The following is a 25966-nucleotide window of genomic DNA, read 5'->3' as shown; positions in this document are numbered from 1 at the left end:
CCCCCCCGGAGCTGCTCCTGTCCAACTGCTGCAGGCTGGGAATACCAGAAACCCCCCGGACACCGGGAACCAGGCAGAAGTCTGGGCAGACACAGCCTGCTCCGAGGGCTGGACTGCGGGAGGCAAAAACCCTGCACCTTTTGGGGGTCAAAATCCCACCTGTTTGAGCCTGGGGAGACAGTTTGCTCCAGGAGAGCATTCCCACACGGCTTTCCCTGGGAGATCAGGGACAGGCTGGAGCCAAGCGGAACCCCAGGGCAGGAGGAGCATCCCTCGCCACCGCAGGCTCAGGCTGGCCCGGGACCTTGGCACAGGGCAGAGGGGACACGGAGGGCGGCGGGGCCGGGCTGTTCCCGAATCTCCACAGCGGGAACGCCCGGAGCGGGACACAGGTCACGCTCAGCCGCCGACAGCCTTTCAGCTCCTTTGAAGCTGGCGAGGGCAGCACGTTCCCAGTGGAACTGACATCTGCAGTTTCGGGAACACTTTGGTATCCCTCCGATAGCAGTCCCACCTTCCTTCCCCTGGAAGTCTGCGCCTCCGGCCGAGCCCTCCCGAGAAAAGCACCCGAGCTTAGGGTTTGTGCGACATCTGCGCAACGCTAACTGGCGAAAACTCCAGCGCACCTCAGTTATACACACGGGAGAGAAAGAAATCCTGTCGCTGGCACTGGGCTCCGTGCAGAGGGAGCCGAACTTCCCGGTCCCGGCACAGCCGCGGAGCTCTTGGGAGACGCGGTCCTGCAGCACCACCGGCACCGACCCGCCCGGTTAAAACCCTCAAGAACTGCCCATAAAGACCGTGCGGGACAGCCAGGGTGCTGCTGGAATTCATGCCAAGGCAGGGCATCCGGGCTGGAAAAAGCTAAGAGGGAATATTCCACCTTTAAAGGGGTCAATTCCCCGGCTGTTTATTATTTTTTTTTTTTTTTTTAAGAAGGCGTTTGATTTTGAGCAAACTGCCAGAACATGCTCTGGGTCTGGAGGTGGGAGGGAAGAGGAAGGGGAAGTGCAAACCCCGCTCAAAGTCTCCGCACAGCACTAGTGCTGACGCCAAATTAAAGCTTTTATTTTTTTTCACTCTCTCTACAGCACTCTTATACAAGGAAAAAAAAAAAAACCCAGCAAGCTAAGGGAACTTTTGCAATCCAGGGTTGGGTGGAGGGAAGACACAAGACATGAGGAAGCTGGAAGCTTGGGGAGGTGTGCCCCAAGACAGCTGTCCCACTGGGAATAAAACTGATGTCAACAGGGCAAAATCCAAATGCTTCAGGGAAGGTAAGAGCGGATGGGGAGCAGTATTTACCAGCAAGCCAGACCATGATTTACAAGCTGAATTTTGTGCCTGGCATTTAAAGCCACTCACATCCTGCTGATGGGTGACAAATCACCATGACAGACAGAGGTTGGTTTATTGTACCCCCAGCCCCACCCGGGCGAGTTCTGCCTCTCTTCCACGCACCAGCACAGCCCCACACAAACTCTGCCCAGCTCTGGTCTAGCCCCACCACAAACCAAACTCCAACAGAGCACACCACGGCCTCGCTGATGGCATTTCCTCCCCGCTCAGGAAGATGTTTTGGGTCAGGGCCAGGCCACGCTGTGTCCAAGCACCGTCCCTGACAGGCGCCTTGCAGGGCAGCGCTGCGGCCAGAGATAATCACATTTCCCTGGAAATGGCGAGGGGAAGAGCGGCTGTAGAGAAATGCTCATGGTGCCCTGCATCCTGACGCTCTGCACCCATCCTACCCCACCAGGAGGAAGGCGGCCCTGCTCTGAGCTCTTGGCTTCGTTAATTATTGACGGAATATTAGGCAACGCGCTACGCTGGAGTAAGCCAAGTGCCCCTCGATCAGAGCAAGCGGCGCGGATCGGTGCTGGGAGAGGGGTGGGGACAGGGGACCGTGTGCCTCGGGCGGCCGCAGCCCCACACCCCGGTCACCAGACCCAGCCAAGCACCGGCCCTCCGAAGTTTTTCTACAGCAACAAGCAGCACTCGGAGCAACAGTGCAAGACCTTCCCAGCATCTCCAGCACCCCAGCAGCGAGCAGCGCAGCCGGGCTGGCCGGGAGGGTTTGGGAGCAGGGGAAGAGGGGCTGCCTGGCAGATGCTGGCCGGTGCACGCCCCCCACCCGCACTCCACCCGGCTGTACCGAAACCGCATTCCTCTGGACTCTCCCTCCAGTGCAAAAACAGCCTCCGAAGTTCTTGGCGCCCCCCTTTCCCAGCCTTTTTCAACTAGACAGCTCACTCCACATCCCACTCAAGAGCTGGCACTACCAGCCTGGCTGCTGCGTGCAGCCGCGACGCCACTGTGTGTGCGGGCACAGACCCTCCAGTCCGTGCAGAGCCCCGAGACACGTGGACCCCAGGATGCTGCATTTGCTTTTATCCAACTGTAAGAAGTTCACCGGGAGCTCCCAGACACCACCCCCGGAGTTCAGAGGCGGCAGCAGGGTTAGAATATCGCTGTCGGGGATGGCTCAGCGAAGGCAGCACTGTGCACCCCCGGGGATTTTCCCCACCCTCCAGACAGGGCTTTGCACCTCAAACCCAGCACTTTGGCTATGACCCTCCTCTCCCGAACGCATCCCAGCCCGGGCGGGGACGCTGCCAGCCGGGGCGGGGGCTGAGCGGGATGCGCACCCCGCACGCCCCGCAGCACCCCGCGACTCGCTGCCGGGCTACCGGGGGCACCCTCGGTCCTGCAGCCCCCCAGGGCGCCCCGCTGACCGCACATCCCCGGAGCTCCCCCACCCCCGGAACGCCCCCCGCCGCTCTCACCGCCGCCGCCGCCGGGGTGGGGGGACCCGCGGGGAGCCGGGGACTCGCCGCCGGCGGCAGTTTCGCTTCTCGGGCCTCCCTGCATTCAAACCGGGGCCGGACTTCGCGGAAATTGCATCACTGCGGCCCCGCCCCGCCCCGCCCGCCGGCACCGGGGGGAGAGGGAGCCGGCACGGGCATCCTGCGGGCGCCGGGCAGGGGGGATCGGCACCGGCGCCGACGAGAGCCCCAGCGGGCACCGGGACCGCCGCCGGGAGGGGGGAGCCGACACCGGACCGGAGGGACAGGCAGCGGGGTGGGGGGACCGGCAGCACCGGGAAGGAGCACCAAGGGGAGCGGGCACCAGCATCCAGGGCAGCAGGAGCCGGTACCGGTACCGGCAGCGGCACCGGCGGGGCAGCACCACCACCCGCATGGACGGGCGCTCCTGGGGGTACCGACCTCACAGCCCGGCCCCGTCCCACCCCCGCATTCCCCGCATCGGGGGCCGAGTCTCCCCCGGCCGTGTCTCCCCCAGGTGCAGAGGGGCCGCTCCCGGGGGCGCTGCTCACCCGCAGCAGGTCCGGATTCCCCGCGCTCAGATTCGGTCCAGAGTCAGGAGCGGCGGCACCGGAGTTTAAAGTAAATATTGAGCGGCAGCCCCTGTCCTCAGCCCGGCCCCCCGGCAGCCTCCTTTTTAACGGGCTCGGGGAGGGCGGAGGTAGAGGGCAGAACGCTGCCCTCCTTTCTGTTCATCATCACTTTCGTTTTCCGCTCGGTTCTCCTGGCGCGATGCGCCCGCTGCAGAGCTCAGCCTTGAGCCAAAAGCAAACCCGAAATCCACCCCCGGCAGCAGCCGAGTCTCGTTTGCATCGTGTTTCATGGGGCAGCACCGACAGCCGTGGGGCAAGACCCCGCACCCCGGTTTGTGAACAGGTGGTACCACGCAAAGCACCATCAGCTGATGCTCGAGGAGTGGGGGGTCCTCAGCGTGGAGCCCCTTCTCAGCCGCTTCGCACCTCACCAAACCCATCCCACAACAGCTCAGCACCTCATCCCAGCAGACAGTTCGGTTTGGTGATGGGCCAAATTTGTGGGTAATACACACAGAACCAAGAAACCCTGACACCGACATGACCCCAACACACTCGCACCCAAGCAAAATGCCAGGAAGCTCCTCCAGCAGCCCCAGGAACCCACAACGGCAGCCACATCTCGCCAGCCTGGACACACGGCTTCAGAAAGTCCTGACCTGTGAAGCAGGCGTTGTGCACAACACTGCGGTCAAGCCCCAGGATTCCCACTTAATGGAATTATCTTCATGCCAGAAGCCCTGGAAACAACCAGGGTAAACGAACACACCTCCAGCTACAAGCGGCTGTAAAATACCACCGGCACCAGAGGTAGGGTGTCCCCGCTGACAGGGGCTTTCCACGGACTGATGGGCACGTCGTGCTTGGTGGTGCCACCTCAACACAAAGCCAGCCTTAGCAACAAAAGGAAAGTTTTTCCTCAAAGTAAATGGGAGGAGGAAACAGAGCCAGACTGCGGGGCACGCCGGCACTGGAGCAAGGAGGAAGGAGGGGCAGGGACTGGTTTCTGGCACATTTGTCAACGCCAGTGCAAGGAGGAAGAAAAACTGTTTTTGACCTTCCTGCTTTGTGCAGTCGCAGCCCCTGGGTGCCTCAGAGGGAGCTCTCACCTTGCGCCCATCCAGCAGCACCCTAGGGAGCCAAGAAAAGGGTTTTCCCAGCAAGGAGAGGAGTGGGGCAGCCCAGGCCTCTGGGTGCTGAATGGACCCCACTGGAGCATTGGGTGGATCCCAGCAGAGCACTGTGTGGCTGTGGAAAGCAGGCATTCCTGGGCAGCAAAGCCACCAGGTCTGTGCAGCAACACCCTGGTCACTGCTGGAGCCGTGGCAGGATGGCCACCCGCACAGGGTCACGGCTGCGGGGCTCTGCTGCACTCCTGTCAGTCAGGAGCACTGGGTGGCTCAGCCTCAGCAGGATCTGACCCCGGGGAGCCCCCGTGCTCAGTGTTCCCATCCAGGAAAGAGCTTCCCAGCTTTGTCCTTGCAGCTGCCGTGGGAGCTGTTATGGTTTGTGCAGCACCAGGGCCCCGTCCCTGCCTGGGAAGGAGGGACAAAGTGAGTCCCAGCCCTGGTATCAGCCTGGTCTGTACTGATGGAGCCCACCTTCATCTGCTGGGGCAGGAATCACCCTCTCTGCTGCCTTGACTCTAAACCGCAGCAAAGGTCTCCGTGGCAGCATCAGACAGCAGCGACAAACAAACAAAATACCTGGCACTACCCCCCTGAGGAGCCAGGATGGGCAGCGCCCAGCTCACCCAGGGGGAGCAGCCTGAGGCTTCACTCTGGTTTCACAGGTGGGATATCTGGAGGTTTCACCGATTTTACAGGTGGGATCTTTCCCCTCCAGCTCTAGAAGCAAACAGCTTTCACGGTATTATACAAAGCTTCCGGCCCTGCTCAACCCGCGCGAAGGAGCCGCGGAGCAGCGCAGGGAGCAGGCGGCTCTGCCGTCCCTCCATCGCTGGCGGCGGAGCGCAGGAAGCCACTGCTGGAAGCAGGGAGGAGGCAAAGCTGCGTCACCACATCCACGGCATTAGGGCGGGGGAGAGCCGAAACCCAGCATCTGCCGATTTTAGACAAACAAACACCGAGCCGAAAGCCCCGAGTTTCGGTTTCCATTCCTGCGGCGACACGGCCGACAGTCAGGGAGCGATTTCCCCAGGAAACCATCGCTGCTGTTCCTCGCCCCGGCGTCAGACACGCCGCTCTTTGTGTGCTGCGCACCCCCCGCTTGTCCCGGGAAGTTGCTGGGAGCTGGGAGAGCCTTCCCGAGAGGATGCTGGAGCATCTCCCGTCCCGTTAATTGCCCTAACCTGCCCAGAGAGACGCAGAGTGAGGAATTGGTGATTTCTCACAGCCCCCAATCCCTGGCACCCCTGCCAGGCAGGACCGTGGCAAGGCTCTGCTCACGGTGGTGCCGGGAGGCGGGAGCCTCTGCTCTTTCCCAAACACTGCAATCTGCTCCCGTGGATACCTGGAGGAGAAAATGCGAGTGGCTGTGTCTCCACCACCACACAAGCCAGGTTAAAACAGGGAGCTGGGGCTCGGCATGAATCATCTGCAGCCCTTATGTAATTTTGTCTCTGGGTGCGAGTCCTCCGCACCCGGCTGCGAGCGGAGCAGCCCCGGGCTCCCCACGGGAGGAAAGGGGAGCAGATCTCAGCCTGAGCAGCCAAGGGCACCCCAGGAAGTCGGTGCCGGCAGCACCAGGCTGGTGAAATGGGTGCCGAGAGCCCCAGCGCTGCCCAGGGCCCCCAGGCTCACAGAGCAGGTTGACACATTGGTACCCACAGCAATGTCCCAGGTGCAGGGTGCACGACACCCACTGCAGCCTCGGGAGTCCACAGTGATGGGTGCAGCCCCCGGGCAGGGCCTGGGGGCTCCCCCTGCAGAGCCCCGGGTCTCAGCACCGTGGGGAAGGAGAGCTGGTCCACAGGTGGGATGTGCTCTGCACGAGCAATGCTTTATCACCCCTGCTGAAACCAGGGCTTCAAGGCCAGGATCTGCAGCCACATTTTTACGGGAGTTCTCCCCCGGTCATGGAATGTTGCCCAATCGCCCACGGCCACATGCAGCCCGAGGCGACTCATCCAGACAATCTCAGCAGAGAACTCGCTGCAACTTCCCTTCTCTCCTTCCCTTCTCAGCCCTCATCCCTCCGCCAGCTGCTGACTCTGCAAGCCCCCTGCTGCCCTCGGCCGGGCGGGGAAGCACCGCGGCACCCTCGGGAGCAGCACAGCCGCCCCAGGAGCGAGCGCATGCATCCCCGCGGCATCCCTGAACGTCCCAGTCCCAGGCGTTCTCTCGAGGGACACAAGGCTGACCTGGGCCACCGGCACCTCCCTGACTGGCTGCCCCGAGAGATGCTGCAAGGGGAAGGAAGAATTGCACCAGCCCAAATCTGCCTGCTGAGCTTTTATTGCTTGGGAAGCTGTTTACATCCCAAGGAAGAGCTGCTTTGCCGGGCAAAGTACACCCCTGCTGGGAATGCTTTGCCGGTGAGGTGATCTGTCGTCTCCAGAGCAGGTAAAGGTGCACGGAGCCAGAGAGGAGCTGCTGCCTCCAGCTTGCTCTGCTCTGCCCCGGCCCTTGCTGACCACACCAACACAGAGCTAACACAAATCCTGTCCCACCCCACACTCCACCTGATGCCCTCTCAAATGCCTTTGAAGAGGAGCCAAGAGGTCCCTGCAGCTCTCTCCTTACCACCTGAACATGCCCTCTCCCACAGCCCCCGGATAACCTGGACAAGTTTGGCCAAAGCGGAGATGGCTGGAGTACGCTCAGCCCACAGCGCTCCAGGCTGGGCAAAGGCACCACAGCTTTGGCACTGGTGGGGAACGGTGGCCCTGTGATGCAGAGGGACATTCACTCACCCTTGCAGCACAGGAAGGGGGGAATTCGGCCTGGGGACACACCTCAGGTGTGGCTCAGCACTGCTGCTCACGCTAGAGAGGCAAAAGGCAGCTCAGGCTGATCACAACCCTTTATATGACCTCGGTCTGACACGCTACTGCTGTCCCAAGTACAGAGATATGACAGCGATATCTCAGCAGCAGCCAGCTGGGAGGGAAAAACCTCTGATAAGGCAGGACTCCTCCTCAATTGCAGCCCCAGCTGAGCCTCGGCCAAAACGAAACAAAATCTAATGCTTCAGAGGAATAGATCACTTTTCTCCCTGATTACGTGTCAGGACTCTTCTAAACATAGGTTGGGGACCAGTGATTATCAGCACTGGGCACAGCCAGGCTGTCCCAGCCGTGCCACGGACAACCAGACTTTGGAGCTGCATTTCAGGCTCCTTGCACACCCACAGCCAGAGGGAACACAGAGGCAAGTGTGTTCCTGTCCTGCCTTAGCCCAATTTCACAATCCCAGCTGTCATACCTGGACACAGAAAACACAATAAACCAGCAAGATTCTTTCAAAAAAATATTTATTACTCAATAAAGTGACCTGTCGTTGCTGCTGTCGCCAGATCAAGGTTGGAGAAACCCCAACACTCCAAGCACCTGACTCCTTCCAGCCGGAGACAGCGTGAGACACACAGGCCCTGGGGTGGGACCTGCTGAGAGTCGCAGCGAGTGGGGTGGCTGGAGGAGAACGGGGGCACCCAGCACCCCGTTACAGACCAGCTGCTCGATCCCTGCAGGGAGGGAAAGGCAGCGCCCTGCTCCCGTGGGATGCTGGGGACAGCAGGGTCCCCCCTTGTGAGGAAGTGTGAGCTCCCCGGAGCACGGCCGTGGGGCTCAGCTCTGCACGCTCTGCAGCACGGCTCTGCCATGCAGAACGAGCTTCCCAACCAGGGCTTTGCTTAAAAATCGCCATTGGCATAAAAAAAAAAATCCCAAGAATGGATTTTTTTTCTTTTTTGAGAAAACTAGAAAAAGACCCTAAATCCTCAGAAGTCACAGCTCTTCTCAGCCCTCTGGGTTCCTCTTTTCCTGCTCCTTTCCCTAGCAGACTTGGGCAACCACCATGCCCACTGTCACAACAGCTCCCACTTGTTTCTGCCACCCAAAGCCAGTGTCACACACAAAACTCAACGTCCCAGGGCCTGTGCCCGTGCTGCCAGAGCCCTTCCTGGTGTCAATGATTGTACACGTCCATAGAATTGCTGCTCTTGGCATCTCCCTCCACTCCCAGGGATGGGGAGCAGCCAGCTCCCTGCACTCCAGACCCCTCGGCAGCTTCTTTTTGCTGCCGCCTTCTCCCTGCTCCTGCCCACACCTCTGATGGACACTGCTCCAGCCGTGCCTGCCAACGAGGCTGACGACCCAGAGCAGGAAAACTATTCCAAGAGAACAGGGGAGGAAAGCTTTATAAAAAAATAAGCTTTTTTTTTTTCTTCCCTCCTCCAAACTAGGCAGAGCATTTCTGCCTTTCCCTTCTCCAGGCATCCTTGCTCCCCCCTCCTTCCCTCTGGCCTGAACCTCCTCGCTCCCAACACGAGCCGCTCTGAGTCTCGTTAGCCCATGACACCGCTCCTCGTCCCACAGCGCAGCCAGAGAAGAGGCAGTTCCCCCCAGAGTGGCACGGCCAGCGTCCCTCCAGGCAAGTCCCCCCTCTCACTTCTGTTCCGCCTCATCGGCCACTGCGGTCACCTCGATGGCGGCGGCAGCGTGCTCATCCCCGGCAGCCTCGGCGGCACCGGACGGGACAGTCACGACCGTGCTCCCGCCGGGAGCTATTTGTGTCACGTTCTGGATGGTCGTGCCAAGTCCTGGAAGCGTCAGCAGCTGGAAGGGGCTCATCACCTTCACCACTGTGCTGCCATCCTGGACCGCAGCCGTGCTCAGCACCGTCAGGTTGGAAGCGTCCGGGTGGATCTCCACCGTGCCAGGGAAGGTGGAGCCGGCAGAGGCCAGCACCGTGTACCCCCCCAGCAGAGGGGAGGCCGGGGAGCTGGCGGCGGGGGGCTGGGCCGGGCTCTTCCCCAGCACCGAAGGAGGGAGGGCCGAGACCACTTTGCCGAGAGGGAGATTGGCAACCTGGGACACGGCGGGCACGCCGGGGGTGACAGCGAGCTGCGCTGGCTGGGACAGGACTTGGGAGGTGATGGCAGCCGGTCCGGAGGTGGCCCTGGTCAGCCTGGGGCGTTTCAGAGGCGTGGGAACGGAGACGGGCGTGAGGGTCATCAGGACGTTGTTGAGATGCTGCGATTTGTGCTTCAGCTCCTTCGCTCGCTTGCGGTGCTCGTCACACTGCTGCTCCAGAGCTGCAGAGAGAAGAGGTTTGCCTCAGCCTGGATCCTGGACGAGCTTCCCAGAAGCCTGTGGCAATGCCTGGTGTGGCTGGTTTAACAAACACCAGCTTTAACACAACCCCCACTTTCTCAGGCCAAAAGAAAAGGCGCTGGCAGCGATGCGCAGTGCCACAGCGGTGTGTGCGGGGCATACCTGCCAAATCCCGTGTGTACTGCTCCCTCGAGCGATCCATCTGGCACTTGTGGCTGGCCAGGACCTTCTTGACCAGATCCAGCATCCCAAAGTTCTGGACTATGTTGTTTAGTAAAACAGCATCTTAAAAACAAGACACGGAATCTTTTGAGAAAGCAAAATTCCCCGCGCAAACTATTTGTGCCTTGGCAAAAGCCACACGACAACAAACACGTCCAGCTGAGACGGCCAAAATCTGCGGGAGGGTAAGGCAAGAGGCTGGGGAAGAGGAGAAGGCAGAAGCCATGAGAAAGGGCAAGAGGTCACTGGCTTGTAAACAGTCCCCTCCTGCCTAGCAGGGGTGATAAGAAATCTGCTGGCATAGTAGCTGCTTGCTGCATCATTATTCCAATGGCCTAAATTCCACCTCAGTTTCCAAGCCAACGGTTTGTCCAGACCCAGAGCCAGCAGAGAGGAAGCCCCAGGCACGGGGAACTGGAGAACTGAGGTCACCTGAACTATCCCCAAGCAGCCTCACCAATTAGCCAGAAATGAGATCTTTTCATGATGAACTACGTCCCTATTGTGCCATCCAGATATCCCTAAGGATAAAAATATCCACAAGCCCCTCTCCCAAGATGACTGCCCACCCATGTCCAGGTCCTTACCCCCGAGCTGCAGTGGGGGATCCTGCGCTCGCTGCTGCAAGCCCTTCATGGTCTCCACCAGCTCCTGGTGGAACTCATGGATCACTTCTTCCAGGAGACCACTGTCCTTCAGACTTTGCCAAAAAGCAAAGGTGTCATCTGGAGAAGGAGGAAGCAAGGGAGAACCTCTAAACCCTCAGCAGGGTTTAATGGTAACCTGCTATGGGTTCCCTGTGGACAAACCCCTGCAGAGGTGCAGTCCTGCCAGCCTGGGAGAGACCCCTGAGGTGACAGGGCTGGGGCAAAACCCACCCAGAGCATGGACTCAGAGGAGGAAACGCTCCCCCCACCCGTATCCCACACCAACAGGACACTGTGCTACAGCCAGTAGCACCAAGGAGAATCGTTTCATGACTCCTCTGATAAGAAGTTTTTTCCCCTGAGCCACATTTGGCCCTGGCTTTGATACGCTGGTGGTTGGAAACAACTTCATCCCAAGGCTGCACAGCCAGCTCGCACACCAGGATATAACACAGCGCTATTCCACAGGCAGCGAAGGAATAATCCCAGTGGAGGTTCATGCAAAGCTGCTCTGGTTAAGAGGGGCCTTCCTGCTCCTTACCCTGCTGCTTCCCTCTTTCCCCCCACATCTCCCCACCCAGCGAGCCCTGCGGGATCCCAGGCCATACCTCCAATGCTGGTGCTCCAATCACTGGCATCCTCGCATGTTTCTATGGTTATTGTAGCCGGGGATCCATTCACTGCAACCAATAGCAAAAAAGAAGAGAAAAAAAGAATTCCCAGGTCCTGATTCTTCCCTGTATTTTCACAGGCTGTTTCCAAGGGAAGCACTCCCTTGCTGCATGTCTGTGACTTCTCCTTTACATTGCACAGGATCACATCTGTTTGAATGCAGATCTCAATGCTGAACAGAGACGCACAAGTGGCTGCGGTGCCAGCTGTACTGATTTTCCTACATTGGAGTGCAATCCCCAGGGATTGCTCCTGCAACCTTTGCAGCACAAGAACACATGCTTGAGAGCAGCATTTCCCCCCCGTTGCCCCCTGCAAACACACCAGCACTGCTCAGGGCAAAAGTCAAACAGATTTAGAGTTTGATCCTTTTGGCCTTTTTACCCAGCCACTGTTTGTCTGGAGGGTTTCTAAAGCCTCCAAGGGAAGAGCAGCCCCCCCACCCACTGCACAGGGATGCAGGGGGGATCCCTCCTTCCCTCCAGCTCTGCCAAATCTCAGCAGTTTCGTTACCATAGAGCCGGGGAACAGGCGTCATCCATGCCGCACGCAGGAGCGGGATGGATGGGAATCTGGCCAGAGCCCCACGGAGCTGTGCAGGGCCCTTGGAATGTTCAGCCGCAGCCATTAAATCCAGTCCCTCTGCTCCTTTACTCCACAGCTTTCAGGGCTCTGTTTATTTCAGCACAGCCCAGCAGCTGGCAAACATCTCCCATCGGTGAGCTTTTGTCGAACAGCAGGGCTTGCAGTGAGCTGTGCTGTGCATCAGCTTCCCCACCACAAAACCAGGAAGTGGTGGATGAGTGCTCTGCAGAGCCAGCCAAGAGGCTTATCCTGTCTCAGAGGCACCACCAGGAGCTTGGGGTGTGGGGCACTTCGGGGGCTGTTCTTAATGCTCAGGGGCAAAAGGAGGTAAATATAGAATTATTTCAAAATTAGAACAGTTTCCAATGGAACAGTTGCCTGTAATTATAGGTCAGTTTCATAAAATCAGAGAATGGTTTGGGCTGGAAGGGACCTCAAAGCTCATCTCATTCCAACCCCCTGCCACTAGACCAGATTGCTCCAAGTGCTGTCCAACCTGGCCTTGGACACTTGCAGGGATGGTGCAGCCACAGGGACCTCGGTTCTGTGGCACTCGTGTGCTCTGATGCACCAAAGGCCCTGCTGAGGGTGAGGAACGGCTGCACGTACCATCGGCAGAGGCAGGGGTCAGAGGGATGTACTCCGTCGATGTCTGGCTGGTCAGGGACACCCTGGCTCCAGTCAGGTCAATTTTGGTGCTCCGGCAGGTGTTGGAACAGACCTTTGTGTGCTGGTAGAAATCCAGCTCTCCTGAGTCCATAATCTTCCTGAAAGACAAGGAGCAAGCACAAGGACAGGCACGTCAGCAACAGCTAAGAGCTCTGAGATGCAGCTCCCAGCAGCCTTCACCCCAAACCTCTGAGTCCCAAAATGCCAGGAGAGCAGGCAGAGCCAACAGGAGCCTTAGTGGGACCGATTAACTCATTTCTTGAGGAAGGAAGGGGAAAAGAGAGCCCCTATCTGGTCCCACTAGCACATCCCAAGCTGCAGCTTCCAGCCAAAGGGTCAGCTGGAGTCTCAGTTCAGGGTGAGACCACAGGGAGCTTCTTTCTTGCCTTTTTGACTCTACAGCTCAAAAGGAGACAGGACACAACCCTATTTATAAACTAAAATCAGGTCTCTCATCTCATTCAAAGGGAGTGGCAACACTGGAACATGGGATCTTCCAATCCAAGAACATTATCTCCAAAACACTCCCAGGCCTTGCTGGCCAACAACCACCTCAGCTTCCCAAGATTTGCTCCCATGGGCTGCTGGGTTTGCCTTCAGACATTCCCATCAAGTTTCCCCCCCCCTCTCAAAGCCCTGCCTCGGCTAAGTCTAAACCTATTATGCAAAATTTATGTGGAGCAAAAGCTGCTTAAAAGGAATATGAGAGATGCCTGCATTGAAGCAGAAGAATACAGGGGAAGGCAATGTCACCCTGTGAAAAGAGCACAAAACCACTGACAATTCCTGGGGAAAGAGGTGATTCTTTTTTATCCTGCCCAAAGGCAGGGAAAGACTTTAATTAAATCAGTCTCAGGCTGGCGTTCAGGAGGACCATAGAGGAATTGAATTACTGTAGCTAACACTAGAAAAGAGAAATGCTTGCAATAAAGCAGGTGTGGGGGGGGGGTTTTTTTGTTTTTTTTTTTTTTTTTTTGCCAAGGACTTATTTAGAAGTGATGTCAAGCAGGAGTGCTGCAACCAGAGCATTGGTGATGACCAGACTGATTTCATTTGGTGTGTCATGCTGAGAATCCACAGACAGCATGGCCCAACAACCAACAGCCATTAAAATTTCCAATGTCCCTACACCAGCTGGAAGCTCAGTGTGGTTCAAGCCCTGAAAAGACTGGAGAAATATTTCTTGCCCCAAATTATTCCCTAGGCAAAAAGAGAGAACAAAGCCATTGGATCGACCACATTTGGGACCAGGCTGTCATTAAGACGAGTGTTTAGTGGTTCATTTGCTCCCTCTGCAACAAAACTGCCATTCCAAAGGTTCTGTTCCACCCCAGCACAATCTCCCAGAACGAAGTGTCCAGAGATACAAAGGAAGGGACTAACCGGAGCATGATCCCGTTCATCCGGATCGCTCGCTTCCAGTCCTTCAAAGTCGACTTTCCTGCCAGGTGGACAAACTCCTTGGGGCTGATTAGGTGATCGTGAAACTGCAAAAGGCAGGGGTGCAACATCAGTGCCACAAGCCATAAACGAGCCAAGGGTGCCCTGTGAGCAGGGTTCAGCTGGAGCCCGGTGGCATTTCCCGGTGCCCAGCGGCGGCTGCAGCCTCCATGTGCCACTGAACACCACCAAAACAGATAGCTGCCAGGCACTCCCCACCCCAGAGAACACTGCCCAAGTTAGAAAGATTAAAGCCAAACATTGCTGTCACAGATGGTTAGTTAACATCTGCTCCAACCTAAGGGTTCAGGGAGTGCCTAGCTCAGCTGGGAAAACACCCAGAGCTTGTGCAAAGTATCATTAACAGCAGGGAGCTGCTCATGCTCCCACTAACAATGGACTCAGTGAAAGCTGGGCTGCACTGCAAACATTTGGGTCCAGGGGCATGTTATGCCCCACAGGAGAGAGGGAGAAAATCCATTTGTTCTTTGACCTCCTGCTCCCAAACACAAGCCTTGGTATCAGGGAACCTCTGGCCTCTGTGGCAGCGCACACCCACTGCCACAGCAAACCAGCTTCAGGGAGCTGCCACACACCGTGCCAACCCTTCCCTTTCTTTTATTGCCCTACACACCCAGCTGTGCCTGAACCACATGCTGACCTAACAGCAACCTGCAGGATCACAGGATTATAGAATCACTAAGGGTGGAGAAGACCTCCAAGATCCTCGAGTCCAGCCATGACCCAGGCAGTCCTCTCAAGAACTGCCTTACAGCCCATCTCAAAGGATTTCCCAAATCCAGGCCTCCTCTTTCCCACGGTCATGCTGAACAACATGGAGCAACTCACTGTTACTGCATGAGAAACTGCATCTCTGGACAAGGACAAGGCTTCAGTGCAGTGAGGACAGATTTTGGGAGGCAGCAGCATTTATCCTCTGCCTTATGGATAGAGGAGACCACCTCTGCTGGGAAGGGCAAGGACCATCCTTTGGGAGCCTAAGGAGACTCTCCCTCAGCAGGGCATTGTTTAGGCTGTATACAAATGCCAGCAATGACTCACTCCTGGCATGTTCCTGAACTCATGCAAATTTTAACCATGAGTTATCCAGGACACAGCAGGCAACCCTTCAGAAGGTCCCCAATCAATACATTCCTTAAACTATCAACTTTCCGACTGAGCAGACACTCCAAGTGTCCAAATTTCTCAAATTTTCAGTAACACATTAAACTGATGCACCATCTTTCCAGCCAGAACTACACAATTTAGTCAGGACAAGTATCAGGTACCCAGCAGGGGGAAAATGTCATCCTTTCCTACCATGACATGGTTCTGATGTAAAGCATCTGATCGAAGCTCATCACAGCCAGGACAAGCCAGGTGATCTCGCAATGTGGGCAAGGGGAAAGCACAAATCCAGTGCTGGGCTCGCTGCTCTCACCTGCACACACTTCACATTGATCCCGGGGCACACAAACTTCCTCCAGATGAGGTTGGCTTTGCTGTCCCCGCAGGTGATGGGGTAGACAATCTCTGCCTCCAAACTGTCCTCATCTTCAGCCATCTTCACTTCTCACAGGGATCAGAGGAAAGGACAGATCAAAGAGAAACATGAGCCACAGCCCGTGCCTGAGCCACACGTGCAATGACAGTTTTGAAACTCAGAAATAAAAAAAAAAAGTAGATGCTGCATGGTGCTGGGGTTTGTCACCACCACTCATTTGCACTTTGCTATGAAAGCAACCAAGCACCCAAATTTCTCATGCAAGACAGCCCAGGCAGACTTCTGCCAATCCAGCTGCAGCTGAGCACAGGGAATATGAGGAGCCATCCATTCTTGATAAAAAAGAATGACATTATCTGGGTGGAGTCACTCTTGGTTTTAAAGTAAAATTGGTTTTAAGTCAACTCCAGCCCAGAAGATCAGTCTTTGCTCCCTAAACTCACTATTTCTTGCCACCAAAGCAAGCAAGTCGCTGCAAAACTGACATCCCTGCGGCAAGCTGGAACGGCAGGAGCCAGGCCGGACACAGGGACTCATCCCGGACCAGGAGAGGGCAGCAGCAGCCCAGCCAGCCACTGCCAGCTCCCTGCTGGTCACCACGTCCCCCTGGATGCTGGGAGAGCATCGCCAAGGCCCAGGAGGGAACAGCCCCGGAGCCCCAGCAGCTCTGCTTGGAGCGTCCCATCTGACAGCAGCGCAGGGCTGTGGCACACCGGGGTGCTGGAGCTGGCACCGAGGGGCGATGCAAAGAGCTGACCTACCTAGAACCGCTTCCTTCAGGTCTGTGGAGGCTGTGAAGGCAGCAGCAGCTGCAGCAGCTGCATTTTCAGTCTCCAGAGTGTCTTCGTTGATGTCACCGCTGGGAAGAGAGGCAGAGGCATTCTTAAGCCATGTGGCTGTGCCACCCCCACACCCGATGCCCTGTGGAGACACTGCCTCAGAAGTCCCCAGGATCACATTTTCCCACAAGAGCTGAGAGTCAGCTCTGGCTTTGGGAGGCTCAGCTCCATTTTTTCATGCGGAGATGAAGAACCCCACAGCAGGCAAGCCCCTGTCAGCAGCCTGGCCAGCTCTCTCTTGCCTCCCCTTTAATCCCAGCCCTGTGGATCTGCCTCCAGCCCAGCCCGTGCTGGAGAGCTGGCATGGAGAGATGCTGTCAGCACAGCCCCTTGCTCAGAAGTCACTGCCAGCTTTTGGAAGCTTTGCCTGAGTTTTCCCCAGGAAAAACATGTGTGAAACATGCTGCTGCTGTCTGGGCAATGGACTGGCTCAATCCCCTGGTATGCAGGAGGCTCCAGCGAGCAGGACCTCAAGGAGTCACAGAGACACCATAAAGGAGTTGGACAAAAACCAAGAGCAGATCTGTGAGCAGAGATAACATAACATGAGTTACAGACACTCTGAGCCTCTTAAAACTTACATCCATCATTAATAGCTGGCTATGCAACTGCTGCCATTGCCCCACACTGAGATCTCCCCCTTCTCCGGGTGTTTTGCCCATGGAGTCACACAGAGGGTCCTGCACAGCGCCCACTCCCTCGCTGTTCTCCCATCCCAGTTCTGCCATGGCAATACAGAGCTCCAAGCCCCTCCAAGGAGCTCCCCACACTCAGGGGGAACAGGCACTTCTGCCTGTGAGGTCCCAAAGGGAGGGAGCCCACATTGGTGCCCTTATGGATCCCACCCGTACATCACAGCCAGCACTCAGCAGGGACCATTCCTAACGGGTTTTCATAGAAACACAGAAAGGTTTGGGCTGAAAGGGCCCTTAAAACTCATCTTGTTCCAAGCCCTTTCCATGGGCAGGGACACCCTCCACTATCCCAGGCTGCTCCAAGCCCTGATCAACCTGGCCTTGAACAATTCCAGGGATGGGGCAGCCACAGCTTCTCTGGGCACTCTGTGCCAGGGCCTCTCCACCCTCACAGGGAACAATTTCTTCCTAATATCTGATTTAAGATTTTTTTTGACATATGTTTGGTAGTGTTACTGGAGTTGACTAACTGCTGCAGAAAGCTTGACCTGCAGGGGCAGGGGGAGAAATACAATTAGCTTTTCACATACTTTGGCATAGAAACCCCTTAGGAGAACAACACAGAGAAAATAAACCTGAGACCTCCCTCATTTTGGTACCATGGATAAATTAAAAGACAGCCCTAGTGACTGACTGGCAACCTCGATGCCACAGGGACAAGCAAATTCAAGAGCAACTGGTTTTTCCATTCTGGGCTCCTAACACACAGCTCCAGGGTGGAACTGCAGCTTCAAAGCCTCCCTCCCCTCAGCAGCTGCAGGGCAGGTTCCTGTGGGGAGCACAAGAGATAAGGAATGGTGTGGGTGGCAGCTCAGCCTCACCAGGTGAGTGGCTCAGAGATGCTGCTCCAGAGACAGGGGAGACAGCTCCTGCTGTGACAGAAAGAAGATGGACACAACTCTGCCCCTGCAGCTCACAGTGACCATCAGCCCTGGCAGAGCACGGGAGAGTAACCTGAAAAGACTCGAAAAGGTAAACTCTGAGCTGAGGCATTTGCACACAGGTGATTATTACACGAGTGGCAGTCTGACAGTCTAACCTGGGGTTTTTCATCAGCTTGCTGCTGGATTCTTGCATTTCTCAGGGTGAAAGGACGGCAATGGCACTTCAGCAGGGTGCCAGAGGAAGCAGACCCCTCTGGCATGCAAAGCCCAGCACCTCACAGCCCTGACCTGCCTCCAGATCAAAAACCTCCACCAACTTACTCAGAAGAAACCCCTCAGCAGAAAAGTCAGCACCTTTCAGGGCTCCCTCCAGGGCTCCACCGCATTCGCACCACTCCGAAAAATGACCAAAAGGTGCAAATGGATGGGGAGGAATAACACAGCCCATGCCTTAAACCTCCAGAGGAAAACAAACAAACCAACTCCCAGCTTGTACGAAAAATTCAGGCAACTGAAGTCTGCGTGTGCCATGGACATGTGGGGGAGAGAAAACCACAAAAAAAGCGAGTGTCTCCATGCTGTTTCTCCCATCCCATTCCAGGGAAGCAGACTGAGGCAGATGCAAGGGAAAACACAAACACCTTCCAAGGCCCAGCAGTGCAGCCCCCCAGCTGGCCCTGCCTTTGCCAGTTGCCATGACAAAGGCAGGGGAGGATGGTTCTCATCTTCCTCCCCAGGAGGATCCATAAACCAGATGGGAGGAAGAGAAGAAAGCACGTGCAGATAACTCAGGGGGCTGGTGTCTCCTTTCTTTTCTGCTCCTGCCTTGCCTGGAAACTTGAGAGAGAAAAGTCTCCCCGAGAATCCTGTGCTGATCATAAATACAAGACCCCCATCAGAGCACCCAGCACAGACACCCTCCTCTCACAGACCAAAGAGAAGAGCTTCTTGCTCATTATTATTTTCCCATTTCCCCCTCAGCCTTTTCCTTAAGAACACATGAACTAATTAAGCTCTTAACAACTGGTCGTATAAAGGGTTATTTCAATAGCAAACCCATACCCAGATGAGCACTAGAAAAAGGCACCAACCCTCAAGCTGAGTTTGGTTTAACTGTCACACAAAGCAAACTGAAAGCTCCCCATGTGAGTGGTGACTGAGCCAACACCAAGGAGTCCCAGCCCGTGGCTGCAGCTGCAGAGGGAAAGGGAGGAGCCCGTGCCACTGTGGCATTGCCCCAGAAGGAGCAGAGCCCGGTGGGGCAGCTGTGCAAGGCCACAGAGACCGTGTGTGGCTCGTGCTGCCACCCACCACCAGCCCCAGCGCCCTGCTCAGAGAGGGGAGTCAGGCAGGTTTTACTCTGTGACCCCAAAATTCACATCCCCACTACCATCCCAAAGATGCACTCTTCCCCAAGAGCAGCCACGTCCCAAGTGTCACATTTGGCTGCTTCTCCGCTGGGGGAAACAAGGGAGTCTCTATGGGACAGAAAATAACAGGAGTAGAGCCCTTCTTTCCCACCATCACCGCTCTTCTGGGAATTGAAAAGGTTCTTGGGTATGGAGGAAGAACAGGGCAGATCCTGTCTATCCCAGCACCAACAGCTCTTGCCTCTGCCTTTCCCTGCCTGTTCTTTACCAAAAATTAATCTATTAATGGGCTTTATCTCAGTTGGAGCAGCAGAAAGGGGACTGAGCTGTCACCTTCTGCCCTGCCCAAAGCCCCAGGGCACTGACACAAAGACGCGTTTGAGAAAAGGAGACAAACATCTTGTGGAGAGCAATTAACAGCCATTCAACACCCACTTATTTCAGACAAACATGCCTGGATGCAGCTCCAGGTGTGAACCTGGAATTTCTGCCCACTGAAAGAACAAAACACATAAATGGCTCTGGGTCTATCCCACCCAAAAAAACCATAGGGAAAGCAAAGTGAGCTTCAAGGTACCAGCCAGGCTCTTCGGCCACGGCCAACCTGCCACTGAACAGACCAGACCTGAAAAAACAGCAGCCCTGAATCTGCCATGCCAACAGAAAAGGCAGAAATTGGGTAAAACAGCAGCACTGTTGCAACAATCAGACCTTCACTCTGTTTTTTTGATCAGTGCCTCCCCATTCAGGGCAACACTGTTGAAAGGACCCCTCTCTCACTCCCACTGCTGGCAGTGGAGGTTCCTGCAGAGCTCAGCCAGAAAAACAGCCAACACCAAACCTCCTCATCCTCCAGGGAAGGAGAGCTCAGCTGCACCACCCTCAACGTGGTGAGGACAGACCTGTCTCTTGGAGTTCGGAGTTCAGCACAGCTCTCATGAAATAAATAGCAGAAAAACACTGATTTAGCTACCGGTGTCCTGTTCCAAGTGGATTTGCGTCCACTCCAACATCCAAATACACTCAGAAAAAGGTAGTTGGGGTTGGTCATTCTTCCCCCTCCACAAAAGAGGGAAAGAGGAGCCTGTTCTGCACAGACCTGCAGAGCCCTGGGTCTGGGAAGCCCTAGCAAGGAGCTGGACACTCCATGGCCGCCACTGAGGTCCCCAGAGTGAGCAGGGATTCAAGAGGAAGCAGCGGGGGATCAAATCCCAACGTACAACCACGCGTGGGAGGGTTTCCCATCTCATCTCTTACCCGTGCTGGGACAGGTTGGTGGTGACCAGCACTGTCTTCACCTCCTCCATGCCGCCGCCGTCCACCGCGCCGTCCGGCGTGGTCACCACCACCACCTCCTCCATGTGGACACTGACGTCCGGCGTCGCCATCGTGGCAGGAGCGGGAGAGCCGTCAGTCACCAGCTGCTCGTGGAGAAACAGGGGGAAGGCCAGAGTCAAAAGGTCTCCCTGCTGAACTTGGTCATGGAAGGATCCTGGGTGTGGTGGGAGCAAGGAGAGAAGGGACTGCAGGGACCCCACGCCCTAAGGAGAAGGGGGTGAGCAAATCCCCACGTGCTCCATCTCAGGAGGAAGGATGAGGGGAAGCTCAACAAAACACACACTCTGCAGGCTGGGTGAGAATGATGGGCATGGGTGGGACTGGGCTGCAGGAGGTGAAGGGCAGAGTGTGAAAGAGGTCCAAAAAAAAAAAATGTTCCTGGCATCCACCATAAACTCTACGAAGATACTCAGTTTGAAGGTGCATTTCCAAATGTATTTCAAACTATCTCACGATTTCACACTGTTGGAGGAGCTTGTCACTGTCTCCTCCACAGCAGAACGGGGATTCTTCCCTCCTCCAAAGTCACACACACAAAAAAATCAAATTAAAAAAGCACGTCAAGCCCGCAGGAACAGTGACATCTGGAAACTATTTCAAAGTGCGCATTTCTAATAAATCAGCAATAGATGTAAGACAGCACTCCCTCTCCAGCTCTCTTGGAACCCCTTTAGGAACTGAAAAGGACCCTCAGGTCTCCTCAGAGCCTTTTTTTTCTCTTCTCTAGCTCTCTCAGCCTGTCTCCAGAGCAGAAGCGCTCCAGCCCTCAGAGCATTTCCATGACCTCCTCTGGACTCGCTCCAGCAGCTCCACATCCTTCTGATGCTGGGGGCTCCAGAGCTGGATGCAGCACTGCAGGTGGGGTCTCACCTGAGGAGAGCAGAGGGGGAGAATCCCCTCCCTTGCCCTGCTGCCCACAGCGCCGGGGATCTGCCCATGCCCAGGCATGCAGAAGTCGATGCCTACAAAGCATCTCTGACAGCATCTATAGCACTGGTGCAGTCCACACAGGGACAGGTAAGGCAACACCTGGTCCAGCTCTGGCTGCTCCAGGCTCAGAGCACCATGGAGTACTCCAAGCTGTGGCACAGAGCACAGCAGAGATGCCAACCTGGCTCCCACCACTTCCCCAGGCCACAGCTGGGGCAGAACACTGATCCAGCATGTCCAGTGTGACTTCACAACCAAGTTCAGGTCCTGCAGAAACACCTGCCAGGGACACCACAAGGTGCTCTTTACCTCCACGGAGCCCACAGGGTTTATCCAAGGTGGAACGGCCCCTCTGTGCCAGCCCAGCACAAAGCAACCAGCAGAAGCATTTCAGCTTTCACAGCAGCACATACGCTCAGCTGCCTCCAGCTCGACCACTCCAATTTTTGTTATCACTCTATCCCTACCCTTGTCCTTCATTTTGGGGTAAAACCCCTCCCCAAAGCATTAGCATCACTCACAACGCCCCTGAGCTGGGACCTGGTTTCAGGATGCTCCAGACATCCTGCCCAGCATCATGGGGTTGAACTCCACGTGCGTTGCTCAGATGCCTCTGGGCAGGAGCCAGCAATGGAGAAAAAGTGGGCTAAAAACATAAGTAATCTAAAAAGTGGCTAAAAACACACCAGCAGTGGGGCTGCAGAAGGGGACGAGGGGCACCCCAGCTCTACCAGGACTCAGGGCGTCCATGCATGTCCCTCCTGCTGCACCTTGAAGGGTGCTGAGGCTGTATCAAGGGCTGTGGGAAAGACTTGGGGTGAAGTGAGGAAAAACATATGAAAGAAAAAAAACCGCACAGCACAGCTGGGAGAGGAGAGAGATTTTTAGGGTGCAGCATCAGGAGGGCAGAGACCTGGGAAAGCACACTGTGGTCAGCCAGCAAGGCTGTGCAGAGAGACGGGGATGCAGAGAGAGGGGTGATGCAGAGAGAGAGGGGATGCAGAGAGGTGCACAGGGTGGGGAAAGCCATGGGGGTGCAAGGGGGTGCACAGGGCTACATGGAGAGAGGAGATGCAGAGCAGCACAGGCAGCACGGGTAGGGGGGCTACACGAAGAGGGGGGCGCAAGGGGGCTGCAGCTACACGGGGGTGGGGGGACACATGCCGGGCGCTGCCCGGAAGAGAGCGGCAGGGAAGCTCCAAGACGATGGAGAGCGGCCTCAAGGAGGGCAGGAAAAACACAGAGCGCGGCACAGGGGGACACAGAGAGGGGGTGCCCGGGGCGGGGCGGGTGGGTTGCTGAGTGGGGTGCACGGGGGTGGAGGGCGCTGCACGTGGAGGCTGCCCGGGTCGGGGCTCCCGGGGGTCCCCCGGCGCCCAGGCGGGCAGGGGGTGCCCCGAGCGCGGCCGCGGTGTCCCCCATGCGGGGCGGCGAGCGCGGGAGGGGGGCTGCGGGGGGGTGAGAGGGGCGCGTGGGCGCGCTCCCGCTGGCAGGGAGGAGGAGGAGGAGGAGGAAGAGGAGGAGGAGGAGGAGGAGGAGGAAGAGGAGGAGGAGGAGGAGGAGGCGGGGGGGCCGCGGGGCGGGCGGGCGGCCGGGCGCTGCCGCCGCCGCCGTAACGTCCTGACGCTCCGCAGGGACCCGGGCGGCGCGTGCGGCGGAGGCCCCGGGGCGGGCGAGGCCGCGCCCGGCGCTTACCTCGGGCCGGGGTCCCGCGGGCCCCGCTCGGGCTGCGGCGGCGGGCGCTGGGGCCGGGCGGCGGTGGGCGCGGGCAGGGCGGCAGCGGGGCCGGGGGGGGAGCGGGGCTCCGCCGCGCGGCTCTCGGGCCCCGCGCAGGCGCACGGCCCGCACCGGCTACCGAGACTTATTTGGCGCGGGCGCCGCGGCCCGCGCTCCCCGTGAAATAGGGACCGGGCGGGCGCTCTGCGCCTGCGCCGCCGCCGGGCGGGGGTGGGAGGGGGCGCGGCGCGCGCCGCCGGGGGGTCCCCGCGAGCGGGGTCCTGTGGGGGAATCCCCCCCTTTGTGTCCCCTCAGTGTCCCCTGTGTCTCCCGTCCTTCCCCGGCCCGTGCCCTTCGTGTCCTGCTCCTGGTTCCTGTTATCCCCCCGTGTCCTCTCCGCGTGTCCCCTGTGCCCCGCACGCCCCCCCGTATCTCCTGTCTGCCCCCGCACCCTGTACCCTGCCCGTCTCCCTTTGGCATCCTGCGTGCCTCCCGTGTCACCTGCGTGTCCCCCTCCAGGGTTCTGCATGCTCCCCGTGTCCCCTGTATGTCCCCTCTCAGGCTGTGTGCCCCCTGTGTGCCCCCCACGTCCCCTGCGTGTCCCCGTCTGGGGTCCTGCATGACACCTTTTCTCCTGCATGTCCCTTTCCCGGGTTCTGTGTGCTCCTGTGTCCCTTACATTTCCAGATCTTGCATTCCTTCTATGTCCTCTCTGTGTCCCCCATGTCCCCTGTGTATCCTTTTCCCTGGTTCTGCATCTCCCCCCGTGCCCCTGTAGGTTCCCTATGTTCCCTGCACACTCCCCTTGGGCTGTGTGTGTGTCCCCCAAACCCTGTGTCCCTCTCTGGCTCTCCAGGGTTTTATGAAAGCCCTCAGCTGATCATGGCTGAACGCTTCCAGTGATGGGGCAGCCACAGCTCCTCTGGGCACCCTGTGCCAGGCCCTCACCATCCTCACAGGGAAGAGTTTCTTTCCAATATCCCATCTGAACCTGCCCTCTGTCAGTTGTGAAGCCATGCCCCTTACTCTGTCACTCCATACCCTTGTCCAAAGTCTCTCTCCATCTCTTGGAGCTCCTTTAGGCACTGGAAGGGGCTCTAAGGTCTCCCTGGTGTCATTTCCAGTATTTAAAAAGTGCCCTTGACCTCTTTGATTCAGGGTCTCTTTTCCAATTTGTGCCATCCCCGAGGTGCTGCTGGTCCATATCAGCACTGAGCTGTGACTCTGCTCTCCGTGTTTCCCCAGCCGTGAGAAGTTGTCACAGGCTTTGGTTAATTTCTGTCGTTTCTGTGCCTGTGATCCCCAGTGTTTGGGAGGGACTCAAGAATCTCTCAGGGAGGATTTCTTGCATGATTTTGCCACATTGCACTTCTTCTGTGAGTAGGTGGGTAACACGTTCTGGGAAGGGATGAGCAGGGCCAGAGGCCCCAAAAAGTCATGAATCCCTTTTGGAAACACTCGCTATGTTTCCATCCTGTCAGCTTTTCGCAGCTACTGGGTGGGTGGCTTTTCCTGACAGGTGTTCAGGTGGCGTTTCATCTGTTTAGTACTTTTTACACGAATTTCTAATGATCCTGTCTGGTACATTTGTGGTAGTTTTTAAAATGCTTTTCTCCCAAGGCTCTTAATTTTCTTAATTTTTTTTTTTTAATCCCCATGCTAACCAACCCTGCCTGATAACCAGCTGCCACCTCTATTTCCTTCATGTTCCCCCTCACCAGTCTACCCAAGCTAATGCCATTAAAGTGATATTCCATGAGGAATTGTATTTCTTTTCCTTCTCCAAGATAACCAGCAGTAACCAGCATGGTTAAATCACCCACTGGAAATGGTGACTCCCTTTTCCATGGAAGCATGTCTGTCTCTCTACTGCTGTTGTCTTCCCTGGCAGCTGCATCCTCGGGATGCCAGTGGGGTTGGACAGGACAGATAAAAGGTCCCTTTTCCCTCTAAAACCCTCTCCCTGCAGTGCCCAAGAACAGCAGCCTTAGCAAGGTGGTAAGAAGGCAGCAAACCCCCAGTAATTCTGCCCTACTCCAGTTTTGCCAGCAGTCAGTGGCCTCTTGGAAAGCAAAACCTGGCTTTGGCTGTCAGATCCCAGGACTCAGGAAGGTCCCTGTGCTACTCCTAGTACAGAAAGTGGGATGATTCCACCTCCTGGCACCTAATCTGCTCCCTGCTCTGCCCTTTAATCAGTGGGCAGACTCGCTCCAGCCATGGTTCCAGCGAGGCTGCAGAAACTGGGTGAGCTGTTATTTTTCAAACCAAATCACTGCAGAATTTCTGGGTTTTGCCTGCCCAGGTGAGCCTTTGCATTTACCTTGGCAGAGCCTCTGATCCCTTCCCGTACTCAGGCACAGCTCAAGCACTTTGTAGGGATCCCTTCAACACTGAGGTAGGTATTTTGCTTTCTTGACTTGATTTTGATTTTTTGCACGAGGAGCTCTTGACGTGGCTTGGAGTGACAGGACAAGGGGCACTGACAGAGGGCAGGGTTAGATTGGATATTGGGAAGTTCTTCCTGGTGAGGCTGGGCAGGCCCTGGCAGAAGTTGCCCAGACAAGCCGTGGCTCCCTCATCACTGGAGGTGTTCAAGACCAGGTTGGACAGGGCTTGGAGCAGCCTGGGATAGTGGAAGGTGTCCCTGCCCATGGCAGGGTGTTGGAACCAAACCATTCCTTGATTCTATGATTTTGAGTGTGGGTCAAGCCTTCAGTATTTTGTCTTCAGCACTCAGCCCCACAGGGCTGCACAGTGGGCAGGGCTGGAAGGTGATGGGAGCCTCTCCACAATTCCTTCCACACATCCCACCCCATCCTGCCCCAACAGATCCCATACCTCTGTGGTTTTCTCCTTCAGACCACG

General features: G+C 56.8%; 2 protein-coding genes across 6 annotated transcripts in view; both read right to left on the bottom strand.

Moving 5' to 3' along the window:
• Window positions 1-7307, bottom strand: part of HELZ2 (helicase with zinc finger 2) — a 29764-nt gene extending 22457 nt beyond the window's left edge. The window contains exon 1 of one of the 2 annotated variants that reach the window (XM_040080006.2): window positions 7230-7307. The gene's annotated coding sequence lies outside the window, so the exon portion shown is untranslated. Of the gene's footprint in view, window positions 1-2783; window positions 2876-7229 lie in introns of those variants that run through there. The other variant, XM_040080005.2, reaches the window with a different exon arrangement.
• A 465-nt stretch (window positions 7308-7772) lies between these two features.
• On the bottom strand, window positions 7773-23126 carry GMEB2 (glucocorticoid modulatory element binding protein 2). 4 transcript variants are annotated; one of them, XM_040080015.1, is made up of 10 exons: window positions 23081-23126; window positions 20375-20538; window positions 16091-16188; window positions 15267-15397; window positions 13769-13872; window positions 12326-12483; window positions 11068-11139; window positions 10400-10537; window positions 9753-9875; window positions 7773-9571 (listed from the first exon to the last, which is right to left on the bottom strand). In XM_040080015.1, the coding sequence occupies exons 2-10, from the start codon at window positions 20503-20505 to the stop codon at window positions 8922-8924; spliced, it is 1605 nt and encodes a 534-aa protein (XP_039935949.1). In that variant the 5' UTR covers window positions 20506-20538; window positions 23081-23126; the 3' UTR covers window positions 7773-8921. The 4 variants fall into 4 exon arrangements, with proteins under 4 accessions (XP_039935949.1, XP_039935951.1, XP_039935950.1 ...); XM_040080017.1 differs by having other exon boundaries at window positions 9753-9851; XM_040080016.1 differs by having other exon boundaries at window positions 15267-15394.
• Between the last annotated feature and the right edge of the window lie 2840 nt (window positions 23127-25966).

The sequence above is a fragment of the Hirundo rustica genome, chromosome 16 (assembly GCF_015227805.2).
Source record: "Hirundo rustica isolate bHirRus1 chromosome 16, bHirRus1.pri.v3, whole genome shotgun sequence".
NCBI lineage: Eukaryota > Metazoa > Chordata > Aves > Passeriformes > Hirundinidae > Hirundo > Hirundo rustica.
This window is presented reverse-complemented; position numbering and strand designations above follow the sequence as displayed.